General features: G+C 43.8%; 1 protein-coding gene across 5 annotated transcripts; it reads right to left on the minus strand.

Annotated features, from left to right (window-relative positions):
- Positions 1 to 2,682: 2,682 nt before the first annotated feature.
- LOC105029590 (beta-1,3-galactosyltransferase 5) lies at positions 2,683 to 12,046 on the minus strand. Of its 5 annotated transcripts, XM_010903032.4 has the most exons (5): positions 11,893 to 12,046; positions 11,629 to 11,676; positions 10,925 to 10,988; positions 9,983 to 10,142; positions 2,683 to 4,652 (listed from the first exon to the last, which is right to left on the minus strand). In XM_010903032.4, exons 4-5 carry the CDS (start codon positions 10,063 to 10,065, stop codon positions 3,620 to 3,622), a joined length of 1,116 nt encoding a protein of 371 aa, XP_010901334.2. In that variant the 5' UTR covers positions 10,066 to 10,142; positions 10,925 to 10,988; positions 11,629 to 11,676; positions 11,893 to 12,046; the 3' UTR covers positions 2,683 to 3,619. The 5 variants fall into 5 exon arrangements, with proteins under 5 accessions (XP_010901334.2, XP_010901332.2, XP_010901335.2 ...); XM_010903030.4 differs by lacking the exon at positions 11,629 to 11,676; XM_010903033.4 differs by lacking the exons at positions 10,925 to 10,988; positions 11,629 to 11,676.
- Positions 12,047 to 21,314: the final 9,268 nt, after the last annotated feature.

A 21,314-nucleotide genomic window follows, 5' to 3' on the forward strand; every position in this document is an offset into this window, starting at 1 on the left:
TGCTTTTAGCTCTTAGTTTTTTCTTTCCAGCCTCTTAATTTTTGCTGTCAACTTGGGTGGACAAACCTTTTGGGGGGGAAATGGAACCAGCAGGAGAAAGATGAACTGGACTAACGGACACATCAAGTTCTTCGGGTGATGGGGGAGTGATATCCAAAATGCTTGCCAGATCCTCCATCTTCTTCCTGTTCCTTGCCTTTGTCTTCTTCCATTCCTCACGAAGCTTTGCTCTCTTATGTTTTGGGAGGCTGGTTATTTTTCGTGGTCAAATTTCCCCTTGTTTTCTATACAAGTGTACGTCTTAGAGAATGTTTCACCAACTCAATTTCCCTATTATAAACTTATTTACTTCCTCCTTCTCTCCCTAAGGATCTCCTCATGCATGGCTTCATCCTGTGCTAACCTTTCCCAGTACCTCCTTGTCCTTTCTTTGCTCATGCCTAAAAACTGACAAAAACCACTTAAAAACCATGATCGGTGATTGTTAACATACATGTACAACAAACAAAGGAAGACAGATATATATAATTATTTTTTTATATATATATATAGGTATATTATGCATAATAAAGACAGATATATATTTGTTTAATATATGTATAATATAGGTATATTATATATAATATTTACAATATTTGTTTAATATATATAGAGAGACAGAGATATATTTATGTTTAATATAGCAAGCATAACAGACGAGAATCTAGCTAGACATCTGACTTAATTATGTCACACTACAGGACGGGCTGTCACACCACAGGACTCTTTCACCTTTGCGGCCATTTTGAGTCATTGTTATACAAGACTGATATTGGGCCTTACAGTAACTGAATAAATTCATTGTTTTAAACCTGAATATGATTCTTTTTTTAAAATATTTTAATTTTTTCTCAAACTAGATCAGTCACACCACAGGACTATCAAAAATGGACACGTTCATGGTCTGACAGAAATTATGAAATGTATCAAATTAATAAGAGATTAACACTCAGCTTTTTCCCTCCTTAGATCATCCAAACATCTGGGGAATTCCCTGGTAGGGGGCTTGATTAAAAGACCCCTATGGGTGTCCATGTAACTGCCAGTACAAAAATCTAATATCCTATGTCACACTGCAGGACACCATTTGTGTTTCAAAACTAAAGTACTGTAAATATAATTTGAGTAATTTTTTATCATTTTGAAAACATAAGTTAATCAAGTAAATACATACAAAATAATGCCAAAGCATTTATTAGCTGCTCCAATCATATCTGCTTTATTTGATTAATATTTACATTTGATCAATGTTACAGTCACACCGCAGGACATTTTGCTAATTACCTTGAAATATGAACAACACCAAATACATTTTACGTCCCAAAATCATAATACTGAAATAAAATGATGTTCTATGCCCCACTGGCAAGTGTTGTTTTAGTTGAGAAATGCAGTTCAGTAAACATTTACACTTAATTACAGAAAACACACGTGTCACGTAATCTGCTGATATACATATTGTCAGTTCAGTGAAATACTGCAGCTCAACTTAATAATAGGCTTTACTTGCAAATATTAGATAATGACTGGGTTAAATTGGAGATACTTACACCCCATGCAATTACAGACCATAAGCTGTAGTCAATTCTAGGCATAGAAAATATCCACATTGGTCATCTGAAATGTATCACTTCTTTCACCAAGATTATGTTGAAATTACATTTACAATATTTCTGTGAACACTTCCAGAACTTCATTTCAGTCTGTTACATTTGGTATATTTTGAGTAAGTAAATCAAACCTTTATTCTGGTATCGATCAATAAAAACATGAACACCATGTTTTCAGGCAAATCCTGTTGTTGTATTTATTAGGCACATCAAGGCATTTTTGAAAGGTGGGCCGTTGTAGTTCACTGCCTCGTCAAAGAGAATAGACATGTCAGGCCGCTGTTCTGTGAAGTACCGTTCCAAATTGTCTCAGTCCTCTGCTGATGTAAAGGGATCACTGCCAAACATTGACAACCTGGTCAGAGGTCAGCCCACTTCTTGGTGATACTAATCTGCTGCTATAGAGACATTAGACATCAATTGTTCCTCAATCTTAGCTCTGATTTAGCTGATGATTTACTTACTCAAAATAAACCAAACGTGACATACTGAAATCCAACATAGAGGACACCACAAAAGCCCAAAACAGGCCCAACATATTGGACACCACAAAAGCCCCAAGAGACCCAACATAGAGGACACCCGAGGAGCCCCAACAGACCCAACATAGAGGACACCACAAAAGCCCTAAACAGGCCCAACATAGAGGATACCCGAGAAGCCCCAACAGACCCAACATAGAGGACACCCCAAAAGCCCCAACAGACCCAACATAGTGGACACCCCAAAAGTCCCAACAGACCCAATGTAGTGGACACCACAAAAGTCCCAACAGACCCAATGTAGTGGACACCACAAAAGTCCCAACAGACCCAACTGTCACGGCTGTAGTGGGAGAAGGACACAGGCGCAGACTGAAGATCACAAGGATAATCCATGTTTAATGAAGCAAAAAAGGATTCCAACAAAACAAAAAACCAGCAACCAGTGACATGGGCTTAACTGAAAACAGGATAACCAAAATAAACCACACCAACCTGGCCAACAAACTGAACTTAAATAGGGTCCCCAATTGGAGGCAATAACCAACACCTGCCTCCAATTGGGGAAAACAAAAAAAGGGCTATGCCCCGAGCCCAGCACAGAGATGGCTAGGGGCACAGCCAGGATGTGACACCAACATAGAGGACACCCCAAAAGACCCAACAGACCCTATGTAGGGGACACCCCAAAAGCCCCCCAAAAGAATACTGACCGTGACCAAAAAAACTACAGTCAACTCAAGAAGTACTGGCTCCCTTCCTGAAATTGAGAGAAAGTGATTGCAAAGAATAAACAACAACAAACAATGAGTCACATTGTGGGCTCAAATTCAAAAGGGAGCTAACAACTTTTGTAACCACACCATCCTTTCTGAAACATAAAACATGTTACTGAGTATTTCATTTTTTTATTGTGTGAAAGATTTCAACATCTTTCATAGTCCTAGTTTTTCTCTTTTGATTGAAGTCCCGAGACTGAGATTGACCTTTGTACAACCTTGATGTTGTGGGCCAGCAACAATAAAAAAATTGTCTCCATCTATAAATGACGTTTCATTCTCTATTAACAAAAACGATATAAAAAAAGGTAACTGAATTAATAATTAACACGTCACCAGTAATGGCATTCCAGCACACACGTTTGTGTTGTGTGAAATGGTAAGGTTAAAGGGTGCAATTGATGCTAGCATTCTAAATTGCTAGCATCCATTGTACGATAATAGGATAATATACTTTAGAACTAAATTACAGCAAACATTTAGAGTAAAAAATAAAGAGCTCTCAAAGGTTCTGATTGCACCAAAACCTTTGCACCGTATATTTATATAGACTAACAGCCTCAAATATACGCTTAACACTTTTGGATCAAATATCACATTTGGTTCAACATCGAACTGGGGTGTGGAGGGGTGATTCAAGATGTCAGAGGTTTCCCCCTCCCAAACATGGATTAGCCCTTCCCAAACATGATTATCCATCGAAGGTGCTTCAACAGGCAGCCCCTGGTCTTTTGAATTCTTTCCATACATCTAGCAGCTGTTGAGAATTCCAGAGGATGGTCGTAATAACATAGTTGTAATGACAGCGACTCGGATAGCTTGTGTACCCCTGAAAAAGTTTCCAACTGGGTGGATCTTTAGGACGGATGCCCAGGTGTCTCATACACAGACCCAGATACACATCCTCTATGTAGACGGCTTTAACATGCCTGGACGCCTCCACAAGCTTCCCGGGGAGGTCCAACGTAAAGACGTAGCCCAGGCCCAGAGCGTAGGGTGGATATACGGATTCAGGAAAAGCCTCCCAGGGAAGGTACCATTTGGAGTTAGGGTCTCTTAGAACTGCGGCACCAACTGCCACTTGTCCAGTCATGTAATTCTGCTTCTCTGCAGAAGTAAGAAGCATGCTGACCAAGGTGTTCACGTTGAGGAACATGTCTGAGTCGATCTTCATGGCGTAGGAGGCGTTGGGGCATCGAGAGCTCAGCCACTCCATCATCACCATTGTCTTGATGGTCAGGTTTTTGTAGCAGTCTATGAAGTCGCTCTGTAGCAGATCTCGGTGCTCTATGCTCTCCTCCAACACCTTCTCCTGGAGGTTCTCTGCCCCCTCTCCTTTTGGCAGTCCCAGAAGGAAGAACAGACGCACCTCTTTGCCCAGGACCTGCTTCTCACTGCCCCAGGTACTGCGGATGGCGTCACGTGCCTGCCTGTTAAAGGGCGCCACAGGCACCATCAGAACCAGGAACGGGTTCTCCTCCCGACATCTCTCTGGCAGGTCTAAAATGAAGTGATACTTTTGTGGGTATTCCACCAGGAATTTTTCCTGCGTCTCGACGGACATGTGTGGTGTTGGAACTGGGTCAATCTTCCAAATTAAAATAATGTCTTTGAAGTATTCCAACAAGCACACAAGAACCATCACAACCAGGAACAGAAACAGAGTAATCCAGCTCTTACGACACCATGATCTTTTTTTGGTCTGGGTCGTCTCTGGCTCCTGCTGGCTGTCCTCAGTACTGCTGAAACAGAAAGTTGAGAAAAAAATAAAACCATAGTAAATACCTTAACACTGTTTCTCTAACAGACAGGGAAGACAGTTCTGCAAGGTTGTCCTGCAGAATTAAGTCTGTCGCGGAAAACAACGAAAGTTATTCCTAGTTGTTCTGTGTTCTGAAGGCAGTCAGTCAATGTTAGGCAGTCAGTCAATGTTAGTATTCAGATGAGTAATGGCAAAATGCAGATTTTTTTTTCTTTACTGAATGCATTCTATATAGTTCAGCTTAAAAATGTTGAAATGTAACCAATAAAAGTGTGTAACACTTGGTGGCAAAAACATTGCCACCAAAAGAGAATGTCTATAGATGTGTAGCAGTTAAGTAATGGCTGACTGGGACTTAGTTGATGATGTATTGAAAAGATGTGACATAATTAATTACCTGTGTTGAAAACAAAGGGATGTGAATGTGGCCTAGTTATGAATTAAAACATTAAACAATAAAAACGTTTATGACCTGTTTTTGTTTTTTTTTAATACTTTTTTTGGCCTGTGTCATTCCTGTCGGCGTGTCTGCTTTTAGCTCTGCAAAATATATTTTTCTATGTCTGCTCTCTTGTTTCCCTGTAGTTTTTACAGATACTTCAAATCCTGTGGCTGAAACCCTTAAAACTTGTAATCCCATAAGGAACATCTCAGGCAGCTGCCGGAATTCTAGATCTGCGGTCAACAAGGCCTCAACCTCTGCAACCCACCAGATCCTTGGCAATGACGGAGACATGGATTACCCCTGAAAACCCTGCTGCTCCAGCTGTGCTCTCTTCATCTCACTATGTTGTTTTTCCATAGTCTGGTCATTGTGTTGATGGCACTGAGCAACTTATTTCTCCAAAGTGCTTTCTGTCTTCATCATTGCTCACCTGTCCTTTTTTTCAGTTTCATCCTGTCAACATCACTTGTCCATAAAAGACATAACCTTCACTTCTTTCCACTCCTTTCGTCTGTAGACCATACCCCACCCTAGTCCCTTCTCACGCAATGCACTTGACCTTCTTCTTACTAATTGCCTTCGGTCAACTAATCCTCCTGCACCCCTCTCTAGGTCTCTGATCACTACCGTGTCATAAACCCAGATAGTGGCAATGCTGATTCTCTCACTCCCACTACACTCACTTCCTCTGTTCTATCACTCCTCCTAAAAGGGATATTGCCGCCTCCACCCTATTCTCCCTTTCCACATCCTATGACTCCTGCTGCCCCCGTTGCATCTGTCTGCCTCTTGACTCACTGAGAGGTCACAGAGGTGGAGTGGAGTCCAAAATTCATGGAGGAAAAGATAGGTTCCTCATTACAGCTTTTCACTCACTCCTGCTCACCTTTCCATCTCCTGTATTTGCCGCTCAAGCCATTTACTACCATTAAGAATGTCAAGCTTTCTCCTCTGACCCCAGGAGATTGTTCACCTCCTCCTTCCCTCCTCCCTCTCCATGTTCCCTTACTTTGTCGACCACTTTGAAAAGAAAGTTGAAGACATCAACATTCACTCTGCATATTGTGTCCACTGGTCAGTGATCCATCTAACTGGACTTATTTAATTTATTTATAATAACTGTTGAACATCAATAAATGTTCAGCATCCAAATTAAATCCTCCCATTCTCTACCCTTGTCTTCAGCACATTTCTGACCACTGGTTGTGTCCAGCCCGAACGAGCGACATGGGGCCGCCCTCCCGTGGGCTCACCACCCACAGGAGGGACCATAAGGGGCCAGTGCAGAGAGGATCGGGCGGCAGTCGAAGGTGGGGGCCTAGACAACCCGATCCCTGGACACGGAAACTAGCTCTAGGGACGTGGAACGTCACCTTGCTGGCGGGGAAGGAGCCTGAGATCGTGCGTGAGGTTGAGAGGTTCTGACTAGAGATAGTCGGGATCACCTCCACGCACGACTTGGGCTCTGGAACCACACTTCTTGAGAGAGGATGGACTCTTCACCACTCTGGAGTTGCCCATGGTGAGAAGCGGCGGGCTGGTGTGGGTTTGCTTATAGCTCCCCAGCTCTGCCGCCATGTGATGGAGTTTACCCCGGTGAACGAGAGGGTCGTTTCCCTGCGCCTACGGGTCGAGGATAGGTCTCTCACTGTTGTTTGTGCCTACGGGCCGAACGGCATTGCAGAGTACCCGACCTTCTTGGAGTCTCTGGGAGGAGTGCTGGAAAGTGCTCTGACTGGGGACTCCATCGTTCTACTGGGGGACTTCAACGCCCACGTGAACCCCCACGTTCCTCCCAATCACGCCCCTCCAGGTGTCACTGTCGTTGCCCCGATAGAGCCCTGATCTGAACCCGAGCGGTGTTCAGTTATTGGACTTCTGTGCTAGTCACAGTTTGTCCATAACGAACACCATGTTCAAGCATAAGGGTGTCCATCAGTGCACGTGGCACCAGGACACCCTAGGCCGCAGGTCGATGATCGACTTTGTTGTTGTTTCATCTGACCTGCGGCCGTATGTCTTGGACACTCGGGTGAAGAGAGGGGCAGAGCTGTCAACTGATCACCTCCTGGTGGTGAGTTGGATCCGATGGTGGGGGAGGAAGCTGGACAGACTCGGCAGACCCAAGCGTACTGTAAGGGTCTGCTGGGAACGTCTGGCCGAGTCTCCTGTCAGAGAGATCTTTAATTCCCACCTCCGGCAGAGCTTCAACTGGATCCCGAGGGAGGCTGGAGATATTGAGTCCGAGTGGACCATGTTCTCCACCGCCATTGTCGAAGCGGCCGCTCGGAACTGTGGCCGTAAGGTCTCCGGTGCCTGTCGAGGCAGCAATCCCCGAACCTGGTGGTGGACACCGGAAGTAAGGGATGCTGTCAAGCTGAAGAAGGAGTCCTATCAGGCCTGGTTGGCTTGTGGGACTCCTGAGGCAGCTGACGGGTACCGACAGGCCAAGTGGACTGCAGCCCGGGTGGTTGTGGAGGTAAAAACTTGGGCCTGTGGGGAGTTCGGTGAGGCCATGGAGAAGGACTATCGGCTGGCCTCGAAGAGATTCTGGCAAACCATCCAGCGCCTCAGGAGAGGGAAACAGTTCCCTACCAACGCTGTTTACAGTAGAGGTGGGCAGCTGTTGACCTCAACTGGGGATGTCGTCTGGCGGTGGAAGGAGTACTTCGAGGATCTCCTCAATCCCGCCGTCACGTCTTCCATTGAGGAAGCAGAGGATGAGGGCTCAGAGGTGGACTCGTCCATCACCCGGGCTGAAGTCACAGAGGTGGTTAAGAAACTCCTCGGTGGCAAGGCACCGGGGGTGGATGAGATCCGCCCTGAGTACCTCAAGTCTCTGGATGTTGTGGGGCTGTCTTGGCTGACACGCCTGTGCAACATCGCGTGGCAGTCGGGGACAGTGCCTCTGGGATGGCAGACCGGGGTGGTGGTCCCTCTTTTTAAGAAGGGGGACCGGAGGTTGTGTTCCAACTATAGGGGGATCACACTTCTCAGCCTCCCCGGGAAAGTCTATGCCAGGGTTCTGGAGAGGAGAATACGGCCGATAGTAGAACCTCGGATTCAGGAGGAACAGTGTGGTTTTCATCCAGGCCGTGGAACACTGGACCAGCTCTATACCCTCTACAGGGTGATGGAGGGTTCATGGGAGTTTGCCCAACCAATCCACATGTGTTTTGTGGATTTGGAGAAGGCATTCGATTGTGTCCCTCGCGGCATCCTGTGGAGGGTGCTTCGGGAATATGGGGTCCTGGGTCCCTTGCTAAGGGCTGTCAGGTCCCTGTACGACCGAGGCAGGAGCTTGGTCCGCATTGCCGGCAGTAAGTCAGACTTGTTCCCTGTGCATGTTGGACTCCGGCAGGGCTGCCCTTTGTCACCGGTTCTGTTCGTAATTTTTATGGACAGAATTTCTAGGCGCAGCCAGGGGCCGGAGGGTGTCAGGTTTGGGGACCACACGATTTCGTCTCTGCTCTTTGCGGATGATGTTGTCGTGTTGGCCCCTTCAAGCCAGGAACTTCAGCATGCACTTGGACGGTTTGCAGCCGAGTGTGAAGCGGTGGGGATGAAAATCAGTACCTCCAAATCCGAGGCCATGGTCCTCAGTCGGAAAAGGGTGGCTTGCCCACTTCAGGTTGGTGGAGAGTGCCTGCCTCAAGTGGAGGAGTTTAAGTATCTAGGGGTCCTGTTCACGAGTGAGGGAAGGATGGAACGGGAGATTGACAGACGGATCGGTGCAGCTTCTGCAGTAATGCGGTCGATGTATCGGTCTGTCGTGGTGAAGAAAGAGCTGAGCCGCAAGGCGAAGCTCTCGATTTACTGGTCAATCTACGTTCCTACTCTCACCTATGGTCATGAGCTTTGGGTCATGACCGAAAGGACAAGATCCCAGATACAGGCGGCCAAAATGGGCTTTCTCCGCAGGGTGGCTGGGCGATCCCTTAGAGATAGGGTGAGAAGCTCGGTCACCCGGGAGGAGCTCAGAGTAGAGCCGCTGCTCCTCCACATCGAGAGGGGTCAGCTGAGGTGGCTTGGGCATCTGTTTCGGATGCCTCCGGAACGCCTTCCTGGGAAGGTGTTCCGGTCCCGTCCTACCGGGAGGAGACCCCGGGGAAGACCTAGGACACGCTGGAGGGACTATGTCTCCCAGTTGGCCTGGGAACGCCTCGGTGTCCCCCCGGAAGAGCTGGAGGAAGTGTCTGGGGAGAGGGAAGTCTGGGCATCCCTGCTTAGACTGCTGCCCCCGCGACCCGGCCCCGGATAAGCAGAAGAAGATGATGATGAGATGATGATGATGATGGTTGTGTCCTATTTGACTTCAAGTTGGTCAGAGATGTTCCCCGCCCTAAGAAACCAACACTTGACCCCAATGACATGAAAAATTATAGAACGGAATCCCTTCTGCCTTTCCTCTCCGAAACATTTTAGCGTGCTCTGTTTGATCAACTCACCTGGTATCGCTCCCTGAATGACCTCCTCAGCCCAAACTAATCAGGCTTATATATGGGTCACTCAAACCAGACCTCTCTCCTCTGGGTCACAAAAGCCTTCTTCACACCGCCCCAACTTGACCTGTTCTCCTCTTGGATCTACCTGCTGCCTTCGACACTGGGAACCATCACATACTTTTCTCCACCCTCCCCGTGCTTGGTGATTCAGGCTCCACCCACTCGCATCCTGCCAGGTCACGGCGTGAAGACCAGTGTCTACCCCGCGTTCCCTTACGACCGCCGTTAGTTCACGAAATGTAAGACATCATGTCCCATTCCCCATTTTCATATTTTATTGTTTGTGTATCGATTTGTGTGTTTATTAAAACATCATGACACATGACTTTTTAAAATAATTGTTTCGGTTTTGTGGCTCACCATTGTTGGGTACTGAGGAGCTGAGCATTAGGGTTGCCTTGTAGGGCGTGTTGGGTAAATGGGTTGCAGCAGATCCCCATCATGCTTTTGGGTGAGGTTGAAGGTCACATGCCCGTGTTACAGATGTTTACTTCCTGTGTTGTCATCACTCCGTGATTCACTGGAAAGTTGTAAAACAGAAAAATGTAGAAAGGTGCAAGTGGGGTGAATACAACTTTGAGCAACTCTGTGTAATAACACAAGTATTGAAATGACTGTTTTGCAAACTGTAGAATGAATGCTAATGAATGGGGAACTGTGAATAACCACAGTAGTTCCAGCAAGTAGAATTTATTTTGCCTGGACTGCATTTTCTGTCAGATGTGTTGGCCAATACAACCATTTCCAGAAAATATTATGCTAATGTCAGTGCTTTTACGCTGAAGAAATTAAACCGTGGTTAAACAAATGATAGACTTATTGCCATGTGTACTATTGTTTTTAATTTTGGTTTTGTCATGTACTGTATCAATTGAAATTTTCTCTGAATCATAAAGATTTTTCTGTGTGTTTTGATGTATATTGTCCCTCGTCAAATAGATAAACACGTAAGTAAGGGCCAGGAGTTGCAGTAGTCTGAGTTTGGACGAGTTGTTGAGGATGAGATGCAATCTACATTTTAATTCATTCAGTTGGAAGCTATTACCTAGAACAACTTAAAGTTTGTGCATTCATCTCAAGAACTCTAGGAGATAACCAAAGAAGAAAGTCATATTATAATCCTTCGTAATAAAATCGCTATCAAGTCACTTCTTGAAAAGGCAGACTTGGTGTGAGTGGGGCAGGGGAAGTGTGGTTTATAGTGTTAGGGTGAGGTTCCAAGTTGTTATTTGATAAACATCGCATTCAAATCACATGATTAGAACATGTGCTAAGGTGTGAAACATTAAACAAAATGCTGACCTGAAGGAATGTGGTGTGCGTTGATCATTTCCCCGTTGTTTCTCCATGTCCTCAAGAGACCAAGCTACCATTGTGTGAATGATCCCAAAACCGTGGTTAGCGGATTGTGAAAATTAACCATAACTGTATAACGCAGAAACATGAATCTTTCTAATGCCGTTACTCGGTAAGACAACAAAGCTGTATGTTGGGTCAGAAGTGCGCAGGCTTACGTAGTTTTACTTTCAAGTTTCAACTTATGCTTGTCATATCAACAGGATACACATGGCCCTCTGAGTTCCTTCACGCATGTGCAACAACACGTTAAAATAGCCACATCTACAGTATCTGCAAATAACTATGAGTTATGTAGTCAGAATATTTGTGTGGTCAGGATGGTGAATAGGTGGGTCTTACACATGAAGGGAAGTTCCTAATTTGCTACTTGCTACTAGATCGCATAAAATAGTGCCACTATTGCAGGCTTTTGTAGATAAGGCTAGATGTGACAACAGGTTTGTTAGGCTCTTGTCTGTATAACTGATCCTGTTGAGCGGTAGAACACTTTATTCCCATTAAATGTGTTATTTGCCTGTGGCTTACGCATCCTTGTTTAACAGAATGCCTTTACATTATCCTACACAGTTATTCATGTCATTGTCAGATCCAGAACAATCCTCACAGAAGGCAACAGTGTTCCCTGCAAATACAGCTGTTATGACTACCTGCAACAGATTCCGTCCTCTTCCTGTAACCACTGATGTTGTCAAAAGCTACACTTAGAGAGGAATACAAATTTACTTTAATTTCTTTAAAGTATAAGGACCTTAACTTTTTCTATTTCAGGTCAAAGCAACAATGTAGCAAGTAAAGAAAACTCAAGCATACAAGAGACAGAATTGTGTGTTCTTTCCTTGCTTTATAAAACAACCCCCCCTAGCCTTGCCCCTTTACCCCCAGGCATGTTTGTCTTAGATATTATTACGTACCTGCATTTATGGCTTCCGGCTTGTCTTTATGGCCATTTTCGGTTTGATATGAATTCAGTAACGGTCCGTTAAAACCAGAAGTGAAAACAAAACATCTGTCACTCTGTCACTCTGTCTGTCTGTCTATCTATCTTTCTCTCTCTCTCTCTCTCTCTCACTCTCTCTCTCTCTCTCTCACACACACACACACACACACACACACACACACAGTTCTACCTTCCCTGGTGAGTTAATGATTCAGCAACAAGTCTCCACAGGTTTGTTCAGGTGTGTGGTATGGTCATGTATAATTTCTACAACTGTACCATGTCCCTCAGTGCAGTCTGGCAATGGGAGTGTTTAGTGTTTTGCTTGGCAAATGTGCATACAGCCTCTTTCTTAGTGTGTGTCTGTGTGTGTGTCTCTCTCATGAACACACACACACACGCAATTTTACATGAGGGGAAAGGAAGCGATTGAACAGTTTGGCTCCAACCATTTTCAATATCAGTCCAATGCACCTTTTTAAATGGAAACATGCAACTTGATGAGAATAAATTGTGGTCCATTTCAATGTTGTCATTCCTTACTTTTTCCTTTCATGATTGTTCATTCTGATTTAAACAACAGAAAGTTTTATGATGAACAACAGGCTTCTAAATTCAAGGAGTCAAGGAATTTGACAACTTTGTTTTATATCACTTTCTGTAAAACACTACACATAAAACAACTGTGGGATATTAGCATTCACGTATAGTGGTCTCTTTTGTTAAGAACGTACTCATCGATCCAAAGAAGAGAGAATTCAATTGTTTGAAAGTGTTGCCTCTTTGGTGCTCTTTGGTGTTCAACTCGATCTCAGTTAGGAAATGGCAATACACACTAATTTCTACAGTGTCATAGCTACCCAGAATTCAACAGTGTAAGGTGACATTCCTGTGAACGTGACTTCCTGTGAACGAACACAAACGGATGTTCTGTTTGTTATCTAAACACATTTAACTTATAACAAATTGTACGTTCATACCATTATTCCACACAACTGAAAGAAAGAAATTTTAAATGTGAAAAAGGGGGTGCCCTCCGGGAACCCCTGCCATAGGAAATATATGACAAGGCTGATTAAGGACCGTTTGTGACACGTTTGTGCCCAGGGACCTTGTTTCTAGGTAACTGGTGGATTGTGTGTTCACGGATGCAGTCTAAACAGAATGGTTGCCCATAAACACCCAACACTTCTGATCAAACAGAGGATGGAGCTATCATTTAGGAAGACATGAACTAAGCCCATGTATGAAATCCGTCAAATATATTCAAATACAGGGATAAAACATATTCTCTTGAAATGTACAGTTTTGTTGACATTTTGTTTTATTATTTTCCCATTGCACGCCCGATATCATCCGATCATCATGCTGTATCTCTACTTTTCACCAAAGCCCCCAGTTGCCTTCCAACTTGCACACATTTATGCTTTAATTACACTCAAGAAACACACAGGAAAAAGTTTGTATTAGTATATAAAAAGTAATGAAAGCCATTCTTTATACACAGTTCTTTTTATTGAAAAGTATTTATTTCAGAGTACATACAGATGCCTGACACTCTCTCAAACTGATCAGTCAATGATAGCGTCACGGTCCTGGCTTTTCACCACTGTAAATCAAATGTCCTATTTGGAACTACTGCTTAGTTTCTGTTGTCTCTGTCTCACATAGCAATCATTTCAGAAACCACCAATGAGAGTTGTCCCAGGTTCACGGTCTTGACAAGTATAAAACAAAAAATATATTGGCAGGTTCTCTTCTCCTCAGTTCAAACAAGAGGGTAAATGTAGAGGAGGAGTTACCGCAGGATGTCAACTGGTTGTGGAATTCTCTTTCTTTCCGTTTCACCTGCAACCCGGAAACATTCTGGGGAATGTGGTGTGTACACCCTTTCCTGCCTAATTCCACTTTTTGTTACCACAAAAGTTTGTGTAGCTGTTGTCTTTGGTGTTGTTGTTTTAGGTGGGCTTTTTAGTTAAGACAAAACTCTTCTACAAAAATGTGTATGTTTTGAAAAGAAAATTGTGAATTTTGTGTATATTACTGTCGTAATTGGAAAGTTCATATATTTTTCAACTGCAAGAAATGCTGCCAGGCAGCTGTTGAGTGAGATTTTCTGACTTTGGCCAATGCCAGATTGCTCAGCACGACATAAAGAACTACAAAACAGCTCTATTTTTTACCCTGAGGCATTTAAAAGGGCCGTGTTTGTCTGAGATATACAAATGAAGGAGAAATGTTCAGAAGCCACTTCAGGGTCAGGCATGTAGCAGATAGAGGGATCTTCCACTGCTGATAATGACAACAGTTCAGCTGTCTGCTTATTCTGTTGGTGGTGAGGTCACAGTGTACTGTTGAGTCTTTGTGCCAAATCTCTACTGCCACAAGGTGATAAGGCTTTCCAATTGGAAAAGTCAAAGGCCAATATAAGAGGTTAAACTGGGCACACTAAGTGAACATTCTACTCGTTGTATTCTTTGTTGATGTTCAATACAAATTGGAACAATCAGAGCCGTCATCCAACCTAAGGGAGTCACTAAAGCTCGATGAGACAGGCAAATCCCTGCTGACGATAGCGTCCGCTAAGGGGTTTGGAGCTCCCAGCCTCATCTCAGTCTGGATCACAGTGAAACGCTTAAACCGAGACTTTGGTTAACAGCATGGCACTACGAAAGAGTGCTTTAGATTGCTGTGCCACTTTGTACCCTTTCATTGTAATTTAAATCAGTTATATACTGGATGTCGATTGTGATTTACAAAACATTATATATATATATATATATACTGTATGTCAGTAATATACGCTCACCTAAAGGATTATTAGGAACACCATACAAATAATGTGTTTGACCCCCTTTTGCCTTCAGAACTGCCTTAATTCTACGTGGCACTGATTCAACAAGGTGCTGAAAGCATTCTTTAGAAATGTTGGCCCATATTGATAGGATAGCATCTTGCAGTTGATGGAGATTTGTGGGATGCACATCCAGGGCACGAAGCTCCCGTTCCACCACATCCCAAAGATGCTCTATTGGGTTGAGATCTGGTGACTGTGGGGGCCATTTCAGTACAGTGAACTCATTGTCATGTTCAAGAAACCAATTTGAAATGATTCGAGCTTTGTGACATGGTGCATTATCCTGCTGGAAGTAGCCATCAGAGGATGGGTACATGGTGGTCATAAAGGGATGGACATGGTCAGAAACAATGCTCAGGTAGGCCATGGCATTTAAACGATGCCCAATTGGCACTAAGGGGCCTAAAGTGTGCCAAGAAAACATCCCCCACACCATTACACCACCACCACCAGCCTGCACAGTGGTAACAAGGCATGATGGATCCATGTTCTCATTCTGTTTATGCCAAATTCAGACTCTACCATCTGAATGTCTCAACAGAAATCAAGACTCATCAGACCAGGGAACATTCTTCCACTCTTCAACTGTCCAATTTTGGTGAGCTCGTGCAAATTGTAGCCTCTTTTTTTCCTATTTGTAGTGGAGATGAGTGGTACCCGGTGGGGTCTTCTGCTGTTGTAGCCCATCCGCCTCAAGGTTGTGCGTGTTGTGGCTTCACAAATGCTTTGCTGCATACTTTGGTTGTAACGAGTGGTTATTTCAGTCAAAGTTGCTCTTCTATCAGCTTGAATCAGTCGGCCCATTCTCCTCTGACCTCTAGCATCAACAAGGCATTTTCGCCCACAGGACTACCGCATACTGGATGTTTTTCCCTTTTCACACCATTCTTTGTAAACCCTAGAAAATGGTTGAGTATGAAAATCCCAGTAACTGAGCAGATTGTGAAATACTCAGACCTGCTCGTCTGGCACCAACAACCTTGCCATGCATAAAAATTGCTTAAATCACCTTTCTTTCCCATTGTGACATTCAGTTTGGAGTTCAGGAGATTGTCTTGACCAGGACCACACCCCTAAATGCATTGAAGCAACTGCCATGTGATTGGTTGAATAGATAATTGCATTAATGAGAAATTGAACAGGTGTTCCTAATAATCCTTTAGATGAGTGTCCATAAGAATGTGAATAGTAGCAATTGTAATGAGTGTAGAATTGGGAATATGAACAATATGGACAGAAGTATTGAATATAATAAATATAAAGTGTAAGATGCCTATGAATGGTACATACAAATATTATATGTACATTGAATACACCATAGAAAGACATCAGAGCATTTGGAATGTTCATGTGAGGATAAAAACTGTGAGTCTGGGATTGTGCGCCCTGATGCAGAAGTGTGAACAGACCGGCTGTAGTCTTTAAAGATGTTCTGTGTTTTCCTAAGACATTGTGTTTGGTCTAAATGTACGTTACAAATACATATATCATGTAAATAGCAGGACTTGTTGACATTAATAGCTCTAACTGTAATGACTGCACACAGACTAGTTGGATGGAGGGATGGACCCAAGCGCAGAGCGCAAAACCCCTTTATTAGGGAGAAAAAACAGCAGAGTAAAATGAACAGGCTGTAGCAAGGTCAAAGGGCAGGTGAATGATCGGTAACAGGTGAAGGTCAGGATACCAAACAGACCTATTTCAATACTAGGGTCAGAAAATGGGACACTCAGGAAAAGACGTCTCAGTAGAGTTGCAAACATGAACAACACCTCACAATGACTGACAGCAAACACAGAACTCAAATAGGAGGTAAACAAGAGACAGGTGTAAACAATAAGGGGACATGGATAGGCTACGTTCAAAACAACGAAAGAAAACAGGGCACATTCAAGACCTCACACTAACAGGATGGCCATTTGTTAGCCACAAATCTGTGAGTAATATTTAGTTAGAATGGTGAGCACTTGACCAGATTTTGAACCCCAGTACTTTAGAAAAATGAAATTTTATTCATTTTCAGTACATTTATAAGTAATACATACTAACATCATGAAATACTGAAAAATTGATTGAACCAATATTAAGTACTTGCTTTGTGCTGTTGATTTCCCACGTAAGAAACATGCATACTTCCTGATTGAGATCTAATTGTGTAAAGGGGCTTTTAAATTAAAGAAGAACTGAAACAAACTAACAGAGTGAAAGGTCATTTCAGGGACACTTCAAGTTACAATAATAACAATAAACACAGTCATTTTTTTTGATGAGATAATTTTTTTCTGAACTGGGACTAGAAAATAATGAAATAATTTAAATATTTTATTATTGTATACCTTATATTTCACTGACATTACACTGAAAAAAGTGTTCAAAATGCATCTAATTCCATTTCAATATTTTTGTGTATTAAATGTTAAGGACACCTGCCCTCATAATTAAAATTTTCTGGAATTCACACTGTTCACTATTTTACACTAAATAATATTTGGCTGGATTTACCAATTTCCATCTGTGTCAGTCACTGTACTGATATAAAGGAAAGCATTTCACAAAACATATCAGTCTACCCTTCTGATGTACTGGCACAGTCAACAAGTCAATAAAAAACAACAATAGAACAACATTTTCAGTTACAATGTCAAAGAAGAACATTCACGCATACATCTTTGCTTAAATAAAGAAACACATGTCATCACAATGGCATGCAAGCGGGCAGTAAAAAAAAGGTTTATCAGTTCACCACTTTCATTCCAATTATAAAATTTGAGGATGTTACCAAACTGTCCTCAATGGTAGACGCAGGACGGCGTTCAGTTGATGTCTCAACGCTCTAACTTGTCATTAGTAGTTGATCTGTTTTGATTACAGACAGGCTCAGTTTTGTATAAGTCTCTCCATACACCCAGAAGTTGTTCTGGAGTGTAGAGGATAGTTGTGATCACAGCCATGTAGTGACATTTCTCTGGTTCATCCAGGAGGAAGTGGTACTCATGTGGGTACTCTACATGGTACGGGCCTGGAGACACGTATAGAATGGGGTTGTATGGTCCAAGGGCCAATTCTGTTGAAGGCCTTTCTCGATTGGATGCTTTTAGTGTTTCTGTGTCGTCCTGTGGTTCAGCCCAAATATATTTTGGGGATTGATCTGGGTACCCAGCCGGTTGAACATAATCTGGAGATGTTGTTCCGTCATCAGGCGTGTGACTCGTGCTCTTAGAGGATGGTTCCTCTTGTCTTGAAGGGTCAGAGGTCATCCTCGGTGGAGGATGCTGGCAGGTGAGGTTGGAATTTGATTTTTCAAAAAGGCGTAACACAAGAGACCGGGCAAAACCAGTCCCAGGGTGAATATTACAAGTTAGAAATCTTACCTATCAGGGGAAAAGGCGTTCTCTGTAATCTTTCCACTCAGATTAACCATGGCGTCTTTCTAAAGGTGAAAAGAAAATATGCGTTTCAAGATATGCTATGTGAAATTATCAAATACACAGCGATGTGGGGCAGTAACAGTGTTTTTTGCTGTAGTGACTCATCCCTCATTCCATAACAAATCAACATGTCGCATTATATTTACTATATTTATAATTCTCTTCACTTTATGACACCTGGGCCTGAGAAAAAGGTTAAACTTACAAAACCATCCATTTAGAGTCATGGTCCTATGCAAGTGTCTCATGACTTTATGTTTGCATGATATTTTCTTGTATTATGTTCTCTGTTTTGGGTCTCTGTGTTACTGCTGTATCCATACAAAATCATCCAAGTTACATTAAGTGCATGTAAAGTTTAAAAGATCATTTAGAAATAAACAGTCCTGTCCGGGGGGTTTGTTGGGAACAAACTAATTCGTTTGAGGTAGTTTTTCTCTTATCAGCTCACATTTCCTGTTGAAACTGAAACAACCAACAATATCTTCTCTTACCTATTGTGTGTTTAATGCAACAGCCATTGTCACGCCCTGTCGCCTGGAAGCAGGAGTCACACGCAGGGAGGTAGCTTGCGACCGTTTTACTCAAGGTCAAGCAAGCATAGGAGGGTGCCCAAAACAGGCAACCATGGTAAATGATGGTTAATAACAGGGTACTCAGTAAATAAGAAAACACACATCGAACAGAACGGTGCAACAAACAATAACCCACAACTCCCCCTAAAAACCAGACAAACATGTACCTAACCTAATCACAGGAAATGGGGGCAACATGAATGATGTTTCAGAGGAAAGGGGGGCAGTGGCTTTCAGAAGGCCGTTGACGGCGACCGGCAGAAGCCCAGGCGAACCAGCAGGGGGAGCCCCAGGGGAGGGAATCATGACAGATCCGGCCCGGCGCTGGTGGAAGTCCCGCAGGAGGTCAGGGTTCAGGACCGAGGAGGGCCACGTGGAAAGAAGGGCGAACACACATGTTGACAGGCGGTTGAAGCGTGTCCGTTTCAGGCCCAGTTTCCGGGAGGGCAGGCCGAGGGGCTGGTTCCGGGTCTGCCAGACCTGGTCGCCAGGGTGGTACTCGGGCTGCATTCCACGTCTCCTCCGCGTGCCGGAACCAGTGTTCCACTGCCGGGGAACCCCAACACACAATGAAACGGTGTGAGGTTAGTGGAGGAGCGGCGCGGCGAATTCTGGGCATATTCTGCCCAGGGCAGGAACGCGGACCACTCCCCCGGCCGGCCCTGGCAGTAGGATCGCAGGACCCTGCCCACCTCCTGGTTTACGCACTCCACCTGCCCGCTTGGCTCAGGGTGGAACCCGGAGGTGAGACTTACCGTGTCAGAAACAATGTCCTCCGGGATGCCATAGTGCCAGAAGACATGAGTACAAAGGGCCTCCGCAGTCTGTAGGGCCGTGGGAGTACCGGGGAGAGGTAGAAAGCGCCAAGCCTTCAATAACCGGTCCACAACCACCAAGATCGCGGTATGGCCCCCAGAGGGAGGAAGATTGATGACAAAATTGATGGACAGGTGCGACCAAGGCCGTTGTGAGACCGGAAGAGGCATTCATTTCCCTGTAGGAAGGTGTCTCGGCGCTTTACTCTGGGCGCACACCGGGCAAGAGGAGACAAAGACCCTCACGTCCTTGGCCAAGGTTGGCCACCAGTACCTGCCCTCCAGGCAGCTGATCGTGTGGCCAATAACCAGAGGATGGGGTGGTATGAGCCCAGCACAGCAGCCTGTCCCGGGAGACAGGCACGTACTGGCGACCAGGTACCCTGACTGCTGTTAGGTAACAGGATGAATTGCCAAACCTTACGCTGGTGCATGGGGCCCTGGATTCCTCCTGCTGCAGGACAATGCCCGCCATCATGTCGCCAGAGTGGGTAGGCAGTTCCTGGATGACAAAGGCAGTAATGCCATTGACTGGCCCACATGTTCTCAACAAATTACATATCTAACAGTAAAGATGCTGATCTTCAACCTCCTAAGACCTGAGCTTTGGTGCAGGAAGCCTAAAATGTCCACATAGGAGGTCAGTATATTTCGTTCATCGAGACCTGATGTGTGATTTAAGTGTTCCCTTAATTTTTAACGATAATTATTTGTGTTAATGAAGTTGAGGTTTTAGATTGTGGTATGTATAATGTGGGTTTTGGGTTGTACAGTGAGTGGAGGAGCCTTTGCTGGTCTCACTGTTTTCCCTCACACAAGTTATGTTTGGTTATTTTGTCTAGTGACCCCGGACAACTGTGTGGTATATCCAGGCAAAACATTTAGGCTCTGTTTTCCTTTTATATTAATCTTTGAGCGGCCCTGCATTTACCAGAAGGATCTGCCATTGACTTCACTTGAACTCTCTTATTATAGCATTGCCTGTTTTGTGAAGGTCAACAACCTTTTATCTCATTTTTATTTTTGTTCTCTGGCCTTTCATATGTTGATGGATGACTAAGGGAGTTTAACCTGTGTGTCATTTATAATCTATCCCAGTGAAACAGGATGTCATGGATGACCTCTTAAGAACGCACCCACAGATTTTTTTCTGTGGGTGCCAATAATTGTCACATATGATTTGGAAGTTCTTGACGATTTAGTTTCTTTGAACAATTTTCACACAGTTAAAAGATAACCTATATTTTTCTAGGGTGCCAATTATTCTAGCGGTTACTGTATGTGTTACATGGCACCTCTTTCAAGACCATCACCACACGGTGGCACTCTTTTTCATTTGTTGTACCTAAAACGTTCAGTTTTGTTCCATCTCCAATGATCAGTGCGCCGATACACCTCCCAGAGAGTAGCGTCATGCTGGCAACATTAGAGATTTTGTAGCAACAATAAGAGTTCCGGATTTCGGATTTTGCCTTTAAAATAAAAGTCAGCGGTAAAATGGGATATTAATAATATTTAATTAATCTACTTTGCCATTGTTTGTTATGTAAAGATATAGATAATAAAAAGGAATATCTACATATTTAAAAAAAAAAATAGAAAATAGAGTAAACTATTGTTGTAAACATTTCTGATTAAAAAAATTTGTTGATGAGTCCAAATGATGTAGTTCTTGTCAATTTGCTGGTGATCATTAGTCATATATGGGCTTGTTGAGCTAA

This window comes from Esox lucius, chromosome 2 (assembly GCF_011004845.1).
Source record: "Esox lucius isolate fEsoLuc1 chromosome 2, fEsoLuc1.pri, whole genome shotgun sequence".
Lineage (NCBI taxonomy): Eukaryota > Metazoa > Chordata > Actinopteri > Esociformes > Esocidae > Esox > Esox lucius.